Raw genomic sequence first — 20,552 nt, 5'->3', positions numbered from 1 at the left:
AGCCCCGGTGCCTGAGTCGCCCTCTGGATTCTCCTACTGGGAACCTGGCTGAGTCGCCCGGATCGCGTGCCCCAGCAGTGACGCAGTTCCCGAGCCTGGGTCGCCTTCTGGGTTTCCTGCTGGGGCCTGGCTCCGTAGCCCCAGGGACCGGATCTCGTGCCCAGCTGCGACACAGCCCTGGCCCCTTGGTCTCCTCAGCCAGGCACCGGATCGCATGCCCCAGCGGCTACGCAGGTTCGGCGCCTGGGTCGCCTTCTGGATATCCTGCTGGGGCCTGGCTGCATCGCCCCGGGGACTGGATGGTGTCCCCAGGCAGCTATGCAGCTGGCCTCTGGTCCCGCCTCTGGGTGTTCTCCCATCACTGGTGTCCGATTACTGGCCCAGGGCCGGCAAAGGTGCCAGGTTCTCCTATCACAGAAGCCGGCAAAGGCGGCCTGGCTTCTCCGAGCAAAGGCAGCTCGGTTCTCTGGCTCTTGGCTGCCACCTGGGTTGCCGATGCAGTCAGCGGCAGGCAGCTTCTTCCCTCCTTCCCCTTTCGCCTCCCAGCATTGCGGGCTACATATGCAAATTAACCGCCATCTTGGCTGGCAGTTAATTTGCATATCGCCCTGATTAGCCAATGGGAAGGGTAGCGGTTGTACGCTAATTACCATGTTTCTCTTTTATTAGTGTAGATTACTAATAACGAACTACATTTGCTAATGACTGATTACTATAATCATCTTGCATTCATTTCCCTTATGCACCTTACATGCAGGTGCATAAGGGAATGTGTTAACAACCTGACTGTCATAAACCAGAAGGGACCTGAAAAATAACTGTTGGGATATTTGTCTAATACCAGCATAACTGGCTCATAATTAACTGTGACTACTATTCTTTTTTGTAAGCTGTAGCTGAATAGCGGAATTATTTAAGCTTTTCTGGAAGAACTTATGTTTCAGTTAAGAATAAAGTTCAGCAATATATATGAACACATCTGTGTTCCTGAAAAGCATATTTTATATAAATATACATATCCTCCTATATAATAAAAGGCTAATATGCAAAACGACCTAATGGCAGAATGACCAGTTGCTGTAACACACACACACTGACCACCAAGGGGCAGATGCTCAATGCAGAAGCTGCCCCCTGGTGGTCAGTGCACTCCCACAAGGATAGGGCCACTCAGCCAGAAGCCGGGCTCACAGCTGGTGAGCCTCTCCCACCTCCGCAGCAGCACTAAGGATATCTGACTGCTGGCTTAGGCCCGCTCCCCGTCAGTCGGACATCCCCTGTGGGCTCCCAGACTGCGAAGAAGGGCACAGACTGGGCTGAGGGGACCCCCCCCCCCACAGCCCAAGTGCACCAATTTTGTGCACGAGGCCTCTAGTGTGTGTGTGTGTGTATTTTATTTTATTTTTACTTCAGAGAGGAAGGGAAATATAGAAACATCAATGATGGGAGAGAATCATCGATGGGCTGCCTCCCGCACACCCCACACTGAGGATTGAGCCCACAACTGGGGCATGTGCCCCTGACTGGAATTGAACCTGGGACCCTTCAGTCTGTAGGCCGATGCTCTATCCACTGAACCAAACCAGCCAGGGCAAGCATAATTTTTATGTATTCAACATAATCTATGATTGTGCTTTGTATATTGATAATTTAAAAAATGTGAAATTGCTACAGGATTCTCAAACTTAACCTCTCTGTGACATTTTAAAAATAGGAATCTGTAATTTTAAAGTGTCCCATTTTGAATAATAAAGCCTGATGTTTCTTCATTTTATTTTATATTCATACTTAGTGTTTTTAAATATAACTTTATTTTCCTTGTAGTATATGCAGAGAATATTTTCAAAATGGTGGAAAGAGAAAAGCACTTGAAAAAGATAAAAAAAGAGCTGTACTTGCCACCAAGACCACTCCAGCCTTAAATACACATGAACAGTCTAAACTTGAAGGTCATTTAACCAACCTCAACTTTACAAATTCTGAAATTATAACTGAGTAAGTATACTTTTTCTACTTCAATTGCTAACATTATCCTGGGTAGCTGTGTTAATAATGTAAAATAGTGTGATGATTTACACCCAATAGTGGGCAGGATGCTTGCTCCACTAGTAATATATTAAGCTGAGAAGTACAGATTTGTAATATTACTAGGTAGAAAACGGGCATAAAATTGTAAGGGATATCTGAAAAACTAATGACTCTATAACATAGGTTGTCTTCACCAAAAATGAGAAACACTAGTTTATTAAATATTATAATAATTATGCTTATGGTAATACAGAAAGTCAAAACAGGAAAATCCAATTAAGTTATGTTTAAATTTGCTGTCTACTAAAAAATCACAAGGAATAATGAAAGATTACTAATAGAACCAATTGTGATTATTTTACAGTTCATAGGAAAATCTGGTAGTAATGTATGCATAGAGGTACAAATTTGATTTAATAAGTACATGAGTGGTTTTCTAGTTTTATTGTGATATAATTGACATATTATATAAGTACTGGAGGCCTAGTGCACGAGGCTGGCCCTCCCTGATCAGGGTGGGGGTGGCTAATCAAGGGTGGGGCCAGCCGGGGGGAGGCACCAAGGGCAGTTGGCCAACTGGCCCTACCCCCAATCATGGTTGGGGGGGTAATTGGGAGCGGGGCCGGCCAGGGGGAGAGGCCGTGGGCAATTGGTCAGCCTCCCCCGCCCCCTGGTCGATCTCCCAGTCAAGGGGACAATTTGCATGTTAGCCTTTTATTATATAGGATAAGGTGTATGACATAATGGCTATAATAATAAAAGCATAATATGCAAATTAACCAATCGGCCATCCAGACGTCCTTCAGGATGACCTTCCACATGAAGCCAGGGCTACAGCTACAGGATCAAGGCAGCTGCTCTGGCTGCGAGGGCAGGATCGAGGCAGCCGCCAAGGCTGTGAAGGCCTACTCTTACACAAATTTCCTGCATCGGGCCTGTGTGTGTGTGTGTGTGTGTGTGTGTGTAAAGAGAGAGAGAGAAATGATTGCCACAATAAGTTTAATTAACACCCATCACTTGAAATAGTTAACATTCCTCAACTCACATAATTTTAAATGTGTTTCATATGATGGGAACTTTTAAGGACTACTGTCTTAGCAGCTTTCAAATATGTAGTACTTGTTAACTATAGTCATGGTGTACATTACATCCCCAGAACTTACTTACCTTTATAACTGAAAGTTTGTACCTTTTACCACCTGTCCCCTACATCCCCCACCCCCTTCCCCATGCATCCACAAATCTGATCTCTGTTTTTTAGATCCCACATAGAAGTAAGATCATACAGTATTTGTCTTTCTCTGTCTGACTTACTTCACTTATCATAATGCCTTCAAGGTTCATCCATGTGGTCACAAATGTAGGATATTCATCTTTTCAATGGCTAAATAGTACTCTATTGAGTATATATGTATATATATATGTAAGTACATGAGTATTCTGATCCAGTTAATTATTAGTAGTGTAATAATTATTTAAACACTCTAGTATGGAAATACATTTGTGGTTTCAAATTATATTTTATTAATCTCTTGAAGATGTAAAACTTGAGTAATTCTAGAAATATTCTTGGTAGACACTGAAAGATAATCATGAAAATAAAGTACCCTCTTAAAATAGTTTGAAATCTGTAGATATTAACAAAATAGCCTTTGGTTATTTTGATTTTACACAATTTGAAAATATTATTTAGTTAAAAGCAACTGTATTGAAAAATTAACATACCTTTTATAGGTTCAGTAGGAAGATAACACATCTTTACCTTTATTTACAAAGCTTACATAGCATAAAAACTAACTGAACATCCTATAATTCAGGCATGATGAATATTTATAAATGTTGACCAGTGTAAGAAATTATAGTTATATTGGTTAAAAAATTGATAAATATAGAAAATGTCAACCCTAGAATTTCTTTTTTTAAGTGTTACAAATAGCATAAAATTTATTAAATTTGTTTTTAAAAAGATTACATGCAGAGTTCTCATATTCACAGAAGACAGCTTTTATTTCAAAATTTATTGTTGACAGTATTACAGATGTCCCCATTTCCCCCTCACTTACCCCACTCCACCCAGCCCCCACCACACCACAGGCCTTCCCCACACTATTATCAATATACATGGGTTATGCATATATGTTCTTTGGTTAATCTCTTCCTGTACCCTCCACCACTTCCCCTCTGAGGTATGTCAGTCTGTTCCATGAATCCATGCCTCTGCACCCATTTTGTTTGTCGGTTTATTTTGTTTCTCTTCCGCTAGGCATTGTATCAGTGAAAATTTTGCAACATGATATGTTTGATATTTTGCTGCCTATGATTTCTTCAAGGATTTTTATGGTTTCATAATTTACACTTAAATCTTTTATCCATTTTGAGTTTATTCTTGTGTATGGTGTAAGTTGGAAGTCTAGTTTCATATCATTACATATAGTTGTCCAATTATCCCAACACCATTTATTGAATAGACTGTCTTTACTCCATTGTATGCTCTTGCCTCTTTTATTGAAGATTATTGAGCATAATGGCTTGGGTCGATTTCTGGGTTCTCTGTTCTGTTCCATTGATTTATATGCTTGTTCTTGTGCCAGTACCAGGCTATTTTGATTACAGTGGCTTTGTAGTATAGCTTGATAACTGGTGTTGTGATCCCTCTAACTTTGTTCTTCTTTCTCAGGATTGCTGTGGTTATTTGGGGTCTTTTTGTTTCCATATAAATTTTTGGAGTGTTTGTTCTAGATTTGTGAAATATGCCGTTGGTATTTTAATAGGGATTGCGTTAAATCTATAGATTGCTTTGGGTAGTATGGACATTTTAATTATGTTAATGCTACCTCTCCATGAACACGGTATATTCTTCCACTTGTTTAGATTCTCTTCTATCTCTCTATTTAATGTTCTATAGTTTTCCAAGTACAGATCTTTTTTACCTCCTTGGTTAAGTGATTCCATTATTTTTTTAAACATTTTATTGGTAATGACAGTAGATGTTGTATATAATGATTTTCAATTTAGGATATTTGTCTGTCTAGTTTCGTTGTTTTCTTTTAGGATAATTTCATTGGAATTGAATAATTATTTTAAAAACTTTTCTTAAACCTAGAATAGATTATATCATTAGAATAGAATTTGCAATGTATAATTTTATTTATTTCTTTTTAAATATGGTTTTTCATTGATTTTTAGAGAAGAGAAGAAAGAGGGAGAGAAAAATCATTGAGAGATATATAATCATTGATAGGCTGCCTCCCACATGCCCCAACTCACTGGGATTGAGTCAGCCACTAGGAATGTGCCTTGACTGGGAATCCTACCCACAACCCCTCAGTGCATGGGACAATTGCCCAACAGAGCCTCACCGACCAGGGCCAACATAGAATTTTAAAAGTTTTCAATGGATTTGATTATTTACTTAATATTGCAGAACTCTACTGCACATTCATTTTTCAGATTCCTTCTTTTATAAATGTTATAAAATGGCCACAGTGGCTCGTGCTTGAGCTTCGACCTATGAACCGAAGGTCTAGGTTCAATTCCTGGTCTGGACACATGCCTGGGTTGCAGGCTCTATTCCCAGTGGGGTGTGTGTAGTAGGCAGCTGATCAATTGTTCTATCTCAACATTGATATTTCTATCTCTCTCTCCCTCTCCCTTCCTCTCTGAAATCAATAAAAATATATTTAAAGAAATAAAAATGTTATAAAAAGAACTTTACCTTTGATTTTAATTTATTGGGGTAACATTAGTTATATATAGCATATAAGATTCAGGGGTACAACTTTGTAATACATTACCTGTATATTCCATTGTGTACTCACTACCCAAAATCTGATCTATTTTCATCACCATATACAGGGTAAAGCCACAGTAGGTTTACAGTTATGAATACATAAAACAAAAAATTTATTCTTGTATTATTTATTAACTAGAGGCCCAGTACACGAAATTCGTGTGTGGGTAGGGTCCCTAGGCCTGGCCGGTGATCAGGGCCGATCGGTGGGGCAACTGGCGGGGCGATGGGGGGGGGGGGCTGCTGGCACCTGCCTTGGCCGGCCTGGCACTGCTGGCTGGCCCCGCCCCTGGCCGCTGCCAACACTGGTTGCCTCCCTCTGTGGGGCGACCAGCGGGGTGATCAGGGGGGCCCCCACTCACACCCGTCTTGGCTGGCCTGGGGCCTGCAGGCAGCTCCTGCATTGAGCATCTGCCCCCTTGTGGTCAGTGTGCATCATAGCGACCAGTCATTCTGCCGTCCGGTCGGTTTGCATATTAGGCTTTTATTGTATAGGATTATTGTATCTTCCATATGAACAACTGTAAACCTACTTTTGCCCCATCCTCTATCAAACCCCATGTACCTTCTTTGTCTTCCCCTTTGCTAACCCACCATTCTATTGTCTGTATCTATGGATATGTTTGTTTGTTTTATTTGTTAATTTGTTGCTTTTTGTTTTATATCTCATGTATGAGTGAAATCATATGACTTTTGTCCTTTTCCAATCTGACTTGTCTAAGAGAATATTGTCCATGTAACATAATACTCTCAAGATCCATTCATGCTGTCACAAATGGCAATATTTCATGTTTTTTTATGTTGTCGTATCCCACTGTACATATGTAGCAAATCTTCTTTATCCAATCATCTATTGAAGTACACGCAGTAGTTTCCATGTTTTGGCTATATACCATGAATAAAAGTACAATGAATGTAGCACTACATATAACTTTAGGAATAACTCTTTACAAATTTTTTTCTTCATAATTTATTTTATTCTTTTTTTTCATTTGTTTAAATCTTCATTGTTTATAGCATTACATATGTCCCGCTTTTCCCCCCATATACTCCTGCTAGCCTTCCCTTACCTCCCACCCTAGGCCTTCCCCATCCTACTTTCTGTGTCCATGGGTTATGCATCCTAGTATACTAGAGGCCCGATGCACAAAATTCATGCAAGAGTAGGCCTTCTTTCCCCCAGTTGCCAGCACCGGCTTCCCTCCGGCATCTGGGACCCGGGCTTCCCTCCGGCCACCGGCAGGCACCTGGGACCGGGCATCCCATGCAGCCCCACTTCATCTGGTCTAATTAGCATATTACGCTTTTATTACTATAGATTGTACAAGTTATTTGGTTGATCTCTTCCCATTCATCCCCATCTTCCCTCTGAGATTCCACAGTCTTTTCCATGCTTCTGTCTCTGGATCTATTTTGTTCATCAGTTTATTTTGTTCCACATATGAGTAAGATCATGTGATACTTGTCTTTCTCTGATTGGCTTATTTCACTTAGCATAATACTCCCCTGGTTCCTCCATGCTGTCTCACAGGGTAAGAGATCCTTCATTTTTACTGCTGCATAATATCCTGTAGTGTAAATGTATCACAACTTCTTTAAACACTCATCTACTGATGATCATGTGGGATGTTTCGAGATCTTAGCTCTAGTAAATTGCGCTGCTATGAACACAGGAGTGCATACATGCTTTGTGACTGACGTTTCAGGTTTCTTAGGATATATTCCTAGAAGTGGGATTACTGGGTCAAATGGCAATTCCATACTTAATTTTTTGAGGAAAGTCCATACTGTTTTCCATAATGGCAGCACCAGTCTGCATTCCCACCAGCAGTGTACTAGGGTTCCCTTTTCTCTACATCCTCTCCAGCACTTGTCATTTGTTATTTGTTATTTGTTGATGGTAGCCATTCTGACAGGTGTAAGGTGATACCTCAATGTCGTTTTAATTTGCATCTCTCTGATGATCAGTGACTTGGAGCATGTTTTCATGTATCTCCTGGCCATCTGTATGTTTGCTTTGAAGAAGTGTCTATTTAGGTCCTTTGCCCATTTTTTTTTAAAATATATATTTTATTGATTTTTTACAGAGGGGAAGGGAGAGGGCTAGAGAGTTAGAAACATCGACGAGAGAGAAACATCGATCAGCTGCCTCCTGCACACCCCCTACTGGGGATGTGCCCGCAACCAAGGTACATGCCCTTGACCGGAATCGAACCAGGGACCCTTCAGTCCGCAGGCCGATGCTCTATCCACTGAGCCACACCAGTCAGGGCCCATTTTTTAATTCGATTGTTTGTCTTCCTTTTGTTAAGTTGTATGAGTTCCTTATATATTATGGGTTTTAACCCCCTATCAGATGGATCATTGCCAAATATGTTCTCCCAAGCAGTGGGATTCCCTTTTCATTTTGTTGGTGGTTTCTTTCGCTGAGCCGAAGCTTTTTATTTTGATGTAGTCCCATTTGTTTATTTTCCTCATAATTTCTTTTGCCCTAGGAGATGTATTTGCAAATATTTCTAGGAGAGATGTCTTGAGATTTTGCTGCCTGTGGTTTCTTCTAGGATTTTTATGGTTTCACGTCTTACATTTAATTTTTATCCATTCTGAGTTTATTCTTGTGTATGTTATAATTGGTGGTCTAGTTTCATTTCTTTTGCATATATCTGTCCAATTTTCCCACCACTATTTATTGAAGAAGCTGTTTTGACTCCATTGTATGCTTTTGCCTCCTTTATCAAAAATTAGTTGAGCGTAATGTCTTGTGTCATTTTCTGGGTTCTCTATTCTGTTCCATTGGCACATATGCCTGTTCTTGTGCCAGTACTAGGCTGTTTTGATTATAGTGGCTTTGTAGTATATGGTAACTTTATATCTGGTATTGTGATCCATCCAACTTTTTTTTTTCCTCAAGATTGCTGTGGCTATTTGGGATCTTTTTGTTTCCATATAAATTTTTGGAGTGTTTTTTCTAGATCTGTGAAATATTCCATATTTAATAGGGATAGCATGGAATGTATAGATTGCTTTGGGTAATATGAACATTTTATTACGTTCATTCTACCGATAAATGAACACGGTATATTCTTCCACTTGTTTATATCTTCCTCTATCTCTTTTTTCCAACATCCTATAGTTTTCTTTTTTTTTTTAACTTTTTTTGCATGTCTTTTATTGTTTGGAACACTACAGTAACCCAAATTTCACATTTACAGTTAAAGTTCTAAGTACTTCATCACAAAGGAAATTAGTCAAGCACTCTGAAAGTGTTTTCACTCTTATTACGGTGTATAGGGAGATATTAGAATAAGTTTACTCACTTTATCAGTCATTGTTTGCATCACTGTTGTTTTTAAATCACGTTTTTGTTGTTTTCATATAATGTTTTTGTCATTTTTATATCATGCCTCTGTTGTTATATCCTTTTGTTTCTGATTATTTATGCCAAAAAGCAAAATCAGTTAAGGTTTATTTTTTTAAAACAATCTTTATTATTAGCATACCATAGAGCTTGTCTATTGGGTGAGTCACTCCATTCTTAGTGAGACATGCTCATAGACACTGATGTTTTCTGTTTTTAAACATATTTCCTTATTAATTTCGAAGAGGAAGGGAGAAGCAGAATCACTGATCACACCTCCTGCATGCACACTACTGAGGATTCAGCCCCAAACCAAGACATGTGCCCTTGGCCGAAATCCAATCAGGGACCCTTTAGTTTGCAGACTGACGCTCAATCCACTGTTCCAAACCGGCTAGGGATAGATTTATTTTTTATTTTTAAAGAATAGTTTATTAATTTTTAGAGAGAGAAGGGAGGGAGAGAAACATTGATGGAAGAATGCCATATTGGCCAGTGACCTCCTGCACACCCACTTCTGTGGATCTAGCCCACAACATAGGCACATATCCCCACTGGCAATCAAATCCACAACCCTGTGCTGCACAAGATGATGGACAAGTACTGAGCCACACCGGCCCTGGAGGTATACTCCATTTAGATCCCAATTTGCTAATCTCGGTAAATTTAAACATTCATGAACTCAAAAACCCCAGACTGTGCACTGAAATTTTGACAAAGGTAAATAACACTTATATACATACAAGGAACTATAAAGAAATGTTTGTACTAGCTTTATCAGAAATAACCAAACATTTATTAAAGTGGGCAAACTGATGGTGATATATCAATGATAAGAATATCAGAAAAAATGATGAGTTACTAGTGTAACTTTAATAAAACTCCAAGTTTGTATGAAACATAAACTAAAGCAGAAAAATAAAGTTCTCTATGAAGATGGAATGTAAATCCATGGAAACTAGGAAAGCTGTGAAGAACAGGGACAGATTAAAAGAGGTCATTATGCAATTACACAGAGACAGATATGGTCAGCATTATGACTATAATGATGGTTTCAGTTTCATGCACATGTCAAGATTTATGAAGAACATCCTATAGTTTTCTGAGTACAAGTCTTTTACCCCCTTGGTTTAGTTGTATGAAAAAATGACGTATCTTAATTTTTTCCTTGCAATGGTAAATGTGATTGTTTAATTTCTCTTTCTGAGAATTCATTATTGGGGTTTAAAAATTCCATCAATTTCCAGGTGTTAATTTTCTATCCTTCCCCATTGCCAAATTCATTTATTAAATTTGATGGTTTTTTGGTGGAGTCTTTAGGGTTATCTATGTACAATGTCATGTCCTTTGCAAATAAGGTCTGTTTTACTTCCTCCTTTCTAATTTGGATGCTTTTTATGTTTTCTTCTTGTCTGATTGCTGTGGCTAAGATTTCGAGTACTATGTTGAATATGAGTGGTGAAAGCGGACATTGCTTTCTTATTCCTGTTCTTAGGGGAAATGGTTTTAGTTTTTGCCCATTGAGTATGATGTTGGCTGTAGGTTGAGAAATAATTCTTGTATTCCCACTTTGCAGGGAGTTTTTATCAAAAATAGGTGTTGGATTTTGTCAAATGCTTTTTTCTGCATCTACTGATATGATCATGTGAATTTTGTCTTTGAATTTGCTTATATGATGTATCATTTTTTTATATGATTTGTGAATATTATACCAGCCTTGCATCCCTGGAATAAATCCACTTGGTCATGGTGTATGATCTTTTTAATATATTGCTGGATGTGATTTGCTAATATATATATATTTTTTAATTCTTTATTGTTTAAAGAATTACATGTCTCCTTTTTCCCCCATTGACCTCTCCCTGGCCACTCCTGTCCTCCAGCACAGGCCCTCACCCCCCTACTGTCTGTGTCCATTGGTTATGCTTATATGCATGCATACAAATCCTTTGGTTGATCTCTTACCCCCACCCCCATCCTCCCTTGCCTTCCCCTCTGAGGTTTGATAGTCTGTTCGATGCTTCTATGTCTCTGGATCTATTTTTGTTCATCAGTTTATGTTGTCCATTATATTCCACAAATGAGTGAGATCATGTGATATTTATCTTTCTCCAGCGGGCTTATTTCGCTTAGCATAATGCTCTCCAGGTCCATCCATACTGTTGCGAATGGTAAGAGTTCTTTCTTTTTTACAATCACAAAAATATTTCACGATTCTTTTCCTTCCTCTCTGAAAATTAATTTTCCATATATTTTTCTTTTTTTTAAATTACACTTATTGTGATGACATTGTTATAAGATCATATGTTAATAAGATCATATAGGTTTCAAGAATACATTTCTATGATACATGATGTGTATATTGCATTGTTTTCCCACCACACAATGTATCTTTTAATTGTCGAGTTCAGTCCATTTATGTTGAGGGTGGTTATTGATATATGGGGACTTAGTATAGCCATTTTATATATTATTTTCAGGTTATTCTGTGTTTCTATTCCCATATGTTTCTATTTTCTATTTTACTTTGGTTGTTTTCTAAGATATTTTCCTCTATTTTTATGTTATATATCTCAGTTCTAAATTTTTATTTCGTTGTTACTATTATGTTCCTGTAAAAATTTTGTTTCATACATACAAAGACCTTATTCTTCTAATTGCATCGGCAGTCACGATGCAAGTTTTGTCCCCTTTCATCTCCTCTTATGTTTTTATTGTCACAAATTATTCTTTTTTGGCTTGTGTTTGATTCCAAATCACAGAAGTTATAATTTTTTAAATGCTTTTTGCCTCTTTATCCTTCGTGTTATAATTAAGGATTTAATATCTTATTCTGAATTAGAATTTCAATTTTCTGCTTCTTTCTGTTAGTCATCTTACTCAAAGTTTTATATAAATTTATCATTTTGTTTTAGTTAGAAGAGCTCCTTTCAACATTTCTTGTATTGCAGGTCTTGTGGTGGTAAATTCCCTTATCTTTTGTTTGTCTGGAAAAGCCTTTATTTCTCCTTCATATCTAAAGGATAACTTTTTGGATGTACTAATCTTGGCTGGTGAGTTCTCTCTTTCAATATTTTGAATATTTCATTGTACTGTCTCCTAACTTGTAAGGTTCTGCTGAAATATCTGATGATCATGTAATGGTTACATGTTACAGTCTTTATTTTTTCCTGGCTACCTTGAGAATTTTTTTTGTCATTAACTTTTAACAGTTTTAATATATTGGAGAATGTCTTTATTTGTTTGAATGGACTCTCTGTTCCCTTCTTCCACTCTTCTCCTTTTTGAATATCTATTATACTTGTATTGACCTTTCAAATGGAGTCAGATAGTTCCTATAACATTTGTTTATTTTTTTAAATTCTCGGTTCTCCCTCTTCTTCCTGAGTCATTTTTAGATTTCTGAATTAAGGCTTCCCAACTCTCTCTTGTACTCTTTAATTCTTCCTTTCTCTTATTTATTGAGTGCTCAGGTCCACAATTTAAGTTTGGTTCTATTTTATAGTTCCATTGGTAAAGTACTCCTTTTGTTCATTGATTTTATTCCTGAACTTATTGAACTGCTTCCGGAGTTTTCTTGTATCTCATTGAGTGTTGTTGTTTTTTTAGTTTGCCTTTATCTTTAATTTTCTTCCTGCTTATATGGAATTTCATGGAGATATAAAGTGTTTCTCTTGATCTCAGTTGATGCAGGGCACATAGTAGGAACTCAATAAATGTTGGCAAAATGAACAATATAATTGCAACTGAAGCAGTGAAAACCGAATTAAAACCATTACAATGACAACTTTATAAAATACTTGCATATGGATAAGGACTCAGAGGAAATGTCCAAAAATACAAACAGTTGTTTTATTCATTTGTTGGTTTTCTGAATGTTTTTTCTTACATTTAAAATGTTTCCATTATTGCTACAATATTATTTGGGTATCTAATTTTTCAAATTAGATGCATTCAGATATAACACATTCGCAACTTGGGGTGATCGCAACTTAGTAAGCTCTCTGTCCACTACTGGGTTCAAGCATGTCTTGGCATATCTAGTAAATTGGATGAATTTGGACTGGCAAGAGGTGATTTACATAAGGGTTTTGGCAGAAAGACTGCCAAGAAGTGTGGCAACCATTGAGGAGGGGCTTGGCCAGGCTACCTTTCAGTTAGTTTGCACTGCTACAATGCATCAACCAGTGTTCCCATTGGTCAGTGCCCGTGCCATGCCAGCTATTAACCTATTTTGGAGGTCACTCTTGCATTGAGAAGACATTTGCCTTACCTGTCTTAGTTTTTACAGGTTTGTTTGTTTTTTTTAATTTCAAGAAAAACAATTTTAAATATAATTATGTTACCTGCAATAAACCTTAATATTTCAAGAAAAGTGATCTTTAATATAATAATGTTACATGCAATAAACACCAATTATTCAAGAAAAATGATCTTTAATATAATATTACATTCAATAAACACTAATATTTCAAGAATAAGAGGATTTTAGGTATAATAATATTACCAAAACTGTACTAACATAGTATGATATCACAAAAGTTGTAGGAAATACTAAAAGGCTGCAAATAACAGGATTACTTCTAGAGTATTTTTTTCTCTCTAGCTCTATTTTTGTTCATCAGTTTATGTTGTTCATTATATTCCACAAATCAGTGAGGTCATATGATATTTATCTTTCTCTGACTGGCTTATTTCGCTTAGCATGATGCATTTAAAGTCTGTTTTGTCAGATAGGAGTATTGCTATGCCAGCTTATTTTTCTTTTCCATTTGCCTGGAAAAAAAATTTTCCATCCCTTCACTTTCATCCTATATGTGTCTTTTGTTTTGAGGTAGATCTCTTGTAGACAGCATATAGTTGGGTCATGTTTTTATATCCATTCAGCTACCCTACACCTTTTGATTGGAGCATTTAATCCATTTACATTTAGGGTTATTATTGAGAGGTACTTATTTATAGTCATTTTAATTCTGTATGGCTAGGTTTCTCTCTGTATTTCTTCTTCTCAGCAATCCCTTACAGCAATACCTTTAGCATTTCTTGTAATGCTGGCTTATTGGTGATGAACTCATTTAGCCTTTTTTTGTCTGGGAAGCTCTCTTATTTGACTGTCTAATTTGAATGATAGCCTTGCTGGATTTAGTAATCTTGGTTTCAGATCCTTGCTTTCCATTACCTTGAGTACTTCATGCCATTCCCTTCTGGCCTGTAGAGTTTCTGATGAGAAATCAGTGTCAGCCTTATGGCAACTCCTTTGTAGGTAACAGTTTTCTCTTGCTGCCTTTAAGATTCTCTCTTTGTCTTTAATTTTTGGCATTTTAATTATATGTCTGGGCAGGGGTCTGTTTGGGTTCTTCTTGTTTGGGGTTCTCTGTGCCTCCTAAACTTGTGTGACTTTTTCCTTTACCAGGTTAGGGAAGTTTTCTATCATTATTTCTTCAAACACCTTCTCTATTCCTTTCTCCCTTTCTGCCTCTTCTGGCACACCTACTATTGTAATATTGTTACGTTTCACATTGTCCCACAGCTCCCTTAAGCTGTCCTGTTTTTTTAATTGTTTTTTTCTTTTTGGTTCTCTAATTGAGTGATATTTTTAACTCTGTCTTCTAATTCACTGATTCGATCCTCAGCTTCCCCTAATCTGCTATGTATTCCCTCCAATGTGTTCTTTATTTCTGTTATGTCATTCTTTATCTCAGACTGTTCTTTTTTCATAGTTACTATATCTTTTTTCATACTGTTGGGCATTTTTAAAATCATTACTCTGAACTCTGTTTCAGATGAATTTCTTATCTCTGCTTCATTTAGCTCTTCTTCTAAAGAATTTGTTAGTTCTTTCATTTGGGGGTTGTTTCTTTGTTTCCTCATTTTGGTTGTATGTTTGAGTTTGTGACTATGTATTAGGTAGATCCTCTACACCTCTGAATCTCTAGTGCAGGACAATGTTAAAGGCTGTTTCTGATTAATTGGATCAGGCAAAGACTCAAAGCCTCCAGAGACCACCTCTGTCTACAGACTAATAGGAGTCTGACTTGAATTGCCCCCAGGCAATCGTCCTCAGGAATGGCGAGAGTTTTTTCAACAGGGTGGGGCAGTTGCTTCTGCCTGGAGGCTAATTGTTACTTTTAATCTCTTAAGTGGCCTCAGGGCAAGGTGTTTTCCAATAGGTGTGTCAACTGTCTTCCCCCCAGTCAAGGAAATGTCTGTGTGGGAAAGACGTCCTCTGCTGTGTGAGGGAATGACTCAGCACAGGAAACTTGGTGTATCTGCCTTCTGAGTTCTATCGCCTGAGTCCATAGCCCTGGGTTCTGCTCTCACAGCTCCAGTCCACTTCACCCTCCCTCTGCCAGAGCACCAGGCTCCACAGGGATTTTTGTGCATTGGCCCTTTAAGAGGGTGCCCAAACTTTCAGCTGCCACTCCCTAGCAGACAGCACCCCACTGCTTTTCCTAGCTAGATGTTATGTGGGTACCCTCCTCAGTTTTGTGCTCTCTGCTGGGAAGCCCAGCTTCGGGATTAGATCCCAGAGTTCTCGGTGGCACCTCCCCCCCACCACCCCCTTCGCCTCTCCACAGCTGAGATATCTCTTCAGGACTTCAGTTGCTGTCTGTGGGTGCCCAGGAAACCCTTTTGCACTTCCACCCCTCCTACCAGTCTCCACCTTCAATCCTTGGGTATTAGGGTTCTCTCCTGTGAGTTTTCCATTGATTATTCAGGAATCCTTTCTGTATTTCAGTTGTAATTCCAGCCTGTTCCTGGTAGCCAGCTCTGCAGCATCCTCCTACTCTGCTGCCATTTTTAATCTTTTCATTGAGTTTTTTAAAATGTGAAATATTGGCTTCTCTGTCATTTAAATCACAATCTTCCACGACTTTAGTTTGTTCCTGGAGTTTTTTATTTTCTTGCTGAGCTACCTTGTTATCTTGGTACTTGATGGATTCTTTCTCTAGCTGCTCATTTAAGATAGTGAATTCTTTTTTTAAAGGTGCTGTTTGTTTTATAACAATTCAACAGGTTTGTAAGTAGAGGTGTTTTCTTTTGTTTTCTAGTAGATGGTGCTATAGTGCAAGATTTTGTTTTTTCTTACCTGCACTACTGGGACTTCTTGCATCTTGTTTGGGCAGTGTCACCTCTATCGTTGAAAATGCCTCATATTCCAGGAGGAGCTGGGTGTCCCTTCTATAACCAGGTTGCCTCAGTCGTCGGTACCATCCATTTGGTTGAATGTGGTGGGTAATGGGATTCCTGGCCTGTGAGGTCCAGGCACTGTCTCCTTGTAATCAGAGGTTGCCTGGTGCACTGTGCTATCAAGGTATCTCCACTGTCTACTGGATTATGCTTCAGTGGTTGGCAGGGGAGGGAGAGGAGATGGGTTTGTGTGTTTGCGGCTGTGACTTCTTACTAGTGCTGGTGGCTGCTAATTCACTGCTGTCATTCTGCTGTGCCATGTCTCCATTCGGGTTTAGCCATAAGTGGCACTGGTTACTTAGAAATAATGTTGCTTCTGCCCCTCCTACCCTCAGGGCTGAGTTTGGGCTGCAAGCCTACACCTCCACTGCTACAGCATCACCTAGGCCTGGGCAGATGCAAGGGTGGAGGGGAGGCAGGTTTGCATGTTTTCAACTTTGCCTTCCTCTTAGTAATGGCAGCTGCCAGCCCATGGCTGCTATACTGCCATGCCATATCCATGTCCCTGCCACTCAGGGCAAAATGTTGCTACTGCCCCTCTGACCCTTCAGACTGTTGTGTGAGGGCTACAGCCCTACATGCTGCCCCTGCTTCTCACTCCCATAGCCCACCTTAAGCTAGCTGTTTCAATTGTGGATCTCTCAGACGTGTTTATGTGTTGAGCAGGTTACCCTTTATTGAATTAAAGTTGTCTTTTGTCATCTTAAGGGAAGAAACCAAGGAATCTTTTCACCACCATGATGCTGATGCCATTGATTTCAGTCTTTTAAAATTTATTTAGGCTTGTGTGTGGCTTACTATGTGATCTATTCTGGAGAATGTTCCATGTACACTTGAAATATGTGTAGGCTGCACTTTTTGAATGAAATGGTTTAAAAATGTTTAAGATTTTCTTTCTAACATGACATTTAAGGTTAGTATTTCATTATTAATTTTCTGTGTTGGTGGCCGTTCCACTGATTTCAGTGGGGTATTACAATCCCTTACTCCTATTGTCTTATTGTGGATTTCCCCCTTTATTTCCATAAATAATTGCTTTATATATTTAGGTGCTCCTATGTTGGTTGCTTAGAAATTGGTGATTGCTTTATTCTCTTCTTATATTGTCCCCTTTATAATTATATAATGTTTTTTTATTATTTTATTACATTTTTTTTTGTTTGAAAGTCTATTTTGTCTCATATAAGTATTGCTACTCCAGCTTTCTTTTGTTTCTATTTGCATGGAATATCTTTTCCATCCCTTAACTTTCAGTCTGCGTGTCTTTCAATTTGAACTGAGTCTCTTTTAAGCAGCATATAGATGGGTCATATTTTTTAATCCATTGTCTTTTGATTATAGAGGACTTAACCATTTATATTTAAAGTAATTATTGATAAGTAGTTACTTATTGTCATTTTGTTCGTTGTTTTTATTTTTTTTTTTTTATTTTTTACAGAGAGGAAAGGAGAGGGATAGAGAGTTAGAAACATCGATGAGAGAGAAACATTGACCAGCTGCCTCCTGCACACTCGCCACTGGGGATGTGCCCGCAACCAAGGTACATGCCCCTGACCGGAATCGAACCTGGGACCCTTGAGTCCACAGGCCGATGCTCTATTCACTGAGCCAAACCGGTTAGGGCTTTAGGTTTTTATAGATGTCCTCTAATCCTTTCTTCTCTTGATCTCCTCCATTGTGGTTTGCTGGTTTTCTTTAGTGTTTTTGTTAAGGTTCCTTTTTCACTGTTCTTTGCATATCTTTTTTTTTTATCAGTTTTTTCAATAGCAGTTGATATACAGTATTATATTAGTTTCAGATGTACACTCCAAATATTAGACATTATAAAATTTACAAGTGGTTTTCCCAAAAAAAAAAACCATACTGATCTGACACCATAAAGTTATTAGAATATTGTTGTCTATATTCCCTATGCTGTATTTAATACCCCCATGACCATTCTGTTACTGCTAGTTTGTACTTCTAAATTTCTTCACTTTTTTCATCCAATGCTCCCAACCCCCATCCCATCTGTCAATTATCAAAGTTTCTGTTGAGAAATCAGCTGACAGTCTTATGGGAGCTCTCTTGTATTTAACTGACTGCTTTTCTGTTGCTGCTTTTCAGAATCTCTCTTTGTCTTTAACCTTTTGCATTTTAATTATGATGTATCTTGGTGTGGGCCTCTTTGGATTTATATTATTTGGGACTCTCTGTACTTCCTGGACTTATCTGTCTATTTCCTTCACCAGGTTAGGGAAGTTTTCTGTCATTATTTCTTCAAATAGATTTTCAATTTCTTACTTCCTTTTTTCTCCTTCTGCCATCCCCATGATGCAAATATCGGTATGCTTGAAGTCCCAAAGGCTCCTTACACTGTCTTCATATGTTTGGATTCTTTTTTATTTTTGCTGTTCTGATTGGGTGTTTTTTACTTCCTCATATTCCAAATCACAGGTTTTATTCCCGGCGTCCTCTACTGTTGCTTCCCTATAAATTATTCTTCATTTCATTTAGTGTATCCTTCATTTCTAACTGATTCCTAAGTCCTTTTTCACACTGATGAAGTTCTCACTAAGTTCCTTGAGCATATGTGTAATTATTGTCTCGAACTCTGTATCTAGTAGTTTGGTTGCTTCCATTTCATTTAGTTCTTTTTCTGAAGATTTCTCCTATTCTTTCATTTACGACATGTTTTTTGTTGTTGCTGTTCATTTTGGCTGCTTCCTTGTGTTTGTTTCTATATATTAGGTAGAGTTGCTATGTCTCCAGGACTTGTGTAGTAGGTGTCCTGTAGGTCCCAGTGGTGCAGCCTTCCCATCCACCTGAGCTGGACACTCCAGATGTGCCCCTGTGAGGGCTGTGTTCACTGTCCTGTTGAGGTTGAGCCTTGATTGCTGTTGTCCTCACTGGGTAGGTTTGACCCCCAGGCCAATCAGCTGTAAGGACCAGCTGCAACTACTGCCAAAGAGCTGTTGTGCATGATTCAACCCTAAGGAGCAGGACTTGCTTCAGTGGGGCTTTAGTGCTCACCAAGTCTGCTCCTTGAGTGAGCACTAAAGTCTGTCACTCATGGAGGTGGTAGAGTTATAATCCAGAAGGTCTGAAGTTGTCAATCGAGTATACTGGCTCCTGGGGCCACTTGGCAGAAGGTACAGAGTGATCTGCAGATGGCTACTATTGTGTTGGTCTTGGAGGTGCTCAGGAGAGGCCTATGTGAGTAAGGTCGACTTCCACTAGTGCCAGGTATGGGGCCTGCTGAGGCCAGCTGTTGCTTGTTTGAAAGATTTAAGTAAAGTCTAAAACTTTAGGCATGAAAAGCCAATTGTGGAAATGGCTTAGGTGGGGTCTCAAGTTGGGTGGGGAGCGGTCTCAGGAATCACCAAGGTGAGGCAAACTATGTGAAACAGATTGATGGAGACTTAGATATATATATTGTGCCTGCTCACTTATCGGCTCTGTAGGGAAAGGGCTTAGCAAAGGAATAATGGCCTCTGTCAGCATTTTTGTCTAGGAGAAAGTTGATCCCTCAGCTCTTGCTCTGATGCCCAACAACTTAATTCCTCTGCGTATGTCCCTGGATCCTTTCAAGCTGCTGTTCCAGCACTTTAATTCAGAGGGAGTGAGTCCAAGTAAGTTCATGCCTCCACCTTTAAAAGGAACTGCCTGAGACTGCAGCATCCTTCATGTCACTCAGCCACAATCCCTGCTGGTTTTTATAGACCGAAATTACAGGGACTTCTCTTCCTGGCACTGAAACCCTGGGCTGAGGGGTCTGGTGTGATGCTGAGGCCCTTCACTCCTCAGAGGGGACATCTGCAGCCACGAGATCACTACCAATTAAAAATCACCACATGTGGGTGTGGGACCAGCCCATTCATCCCTTTACCCCTCCTACCAGTCGCTATGTGACATCTTTAAATCCCTAGTTTGTAAGATTTTCAGGTAGATTTCAGAAAGTTCTCAATGATGGTTGTTTTGAAGATTAGTTGTATTTTTGATGTGGTTGTGGGAGGATTCAAGTATTGTGTTTACATATGTCACCATCTTGACTGAAAGTTCATTCTTTGTATATCTTTTATAGGTTTTTGGCTTGTGGTTTTTATGTGGTTTGTGTGCTCATTCTTAATCTCTAGCTGTCTATTTTAAGCTGATAGGTGTTTAAGTTCGAATAAATTCCATAAGAACTACATATTTACTTTTTCC

General features: G+C 38.8%; 1 protein-coding gene across 3 annotated transcripts in view; it reads left to right on the top strand.

Annotated features, from left to right (window-relative positions):
- BMT2 (base methyltransferase of 25S rRNA 2 homolog) overlaps positions 1 to 20,552 on the top strand; it is a 126,076-nt gene that overhangs the window by 62,788 nt on the left and 42,736 nt on the right. For 2 of the 3 annotated variants that reach the window (XM_023760063.1, XM_006096220.3), the window contains exon 3: positions 1,825 to 1,995. The exons of the other annotated variant lie outside the window; for it this stretch is intronic. In XM_023760063.1, the coding sequence (XP_023615831.1) occupies positions 1,825 to 1,995 (171 nt within the window). The remainder of the gene's footprint in view (positions 1 to 1,824; positions 1,996 to 20,552) is intronic. 3 annotated transcript variants of the gene reach the window in all.

The sequence above is a fragment of the Myotis lucifugus genome, unplaced genomic scaffold (assembly GCF_000147115.1).
Source record: "Myotis lucifugus unplaced genomic scaffold, Myoluc2.0 scaffold_171, whole genome shotgun sequence".
In the NCBI taxonomy this organism is placed as follows: domain Eukaryota; kingdom Metazoa; phylum Chordata; class Mammalia; order Chiroptera; family Vespertilionidae; genus Myotis; species Myotis lucifugus.
This window is presented reverse-complemented; position numbering and strand designations above follow the sequence as displayed.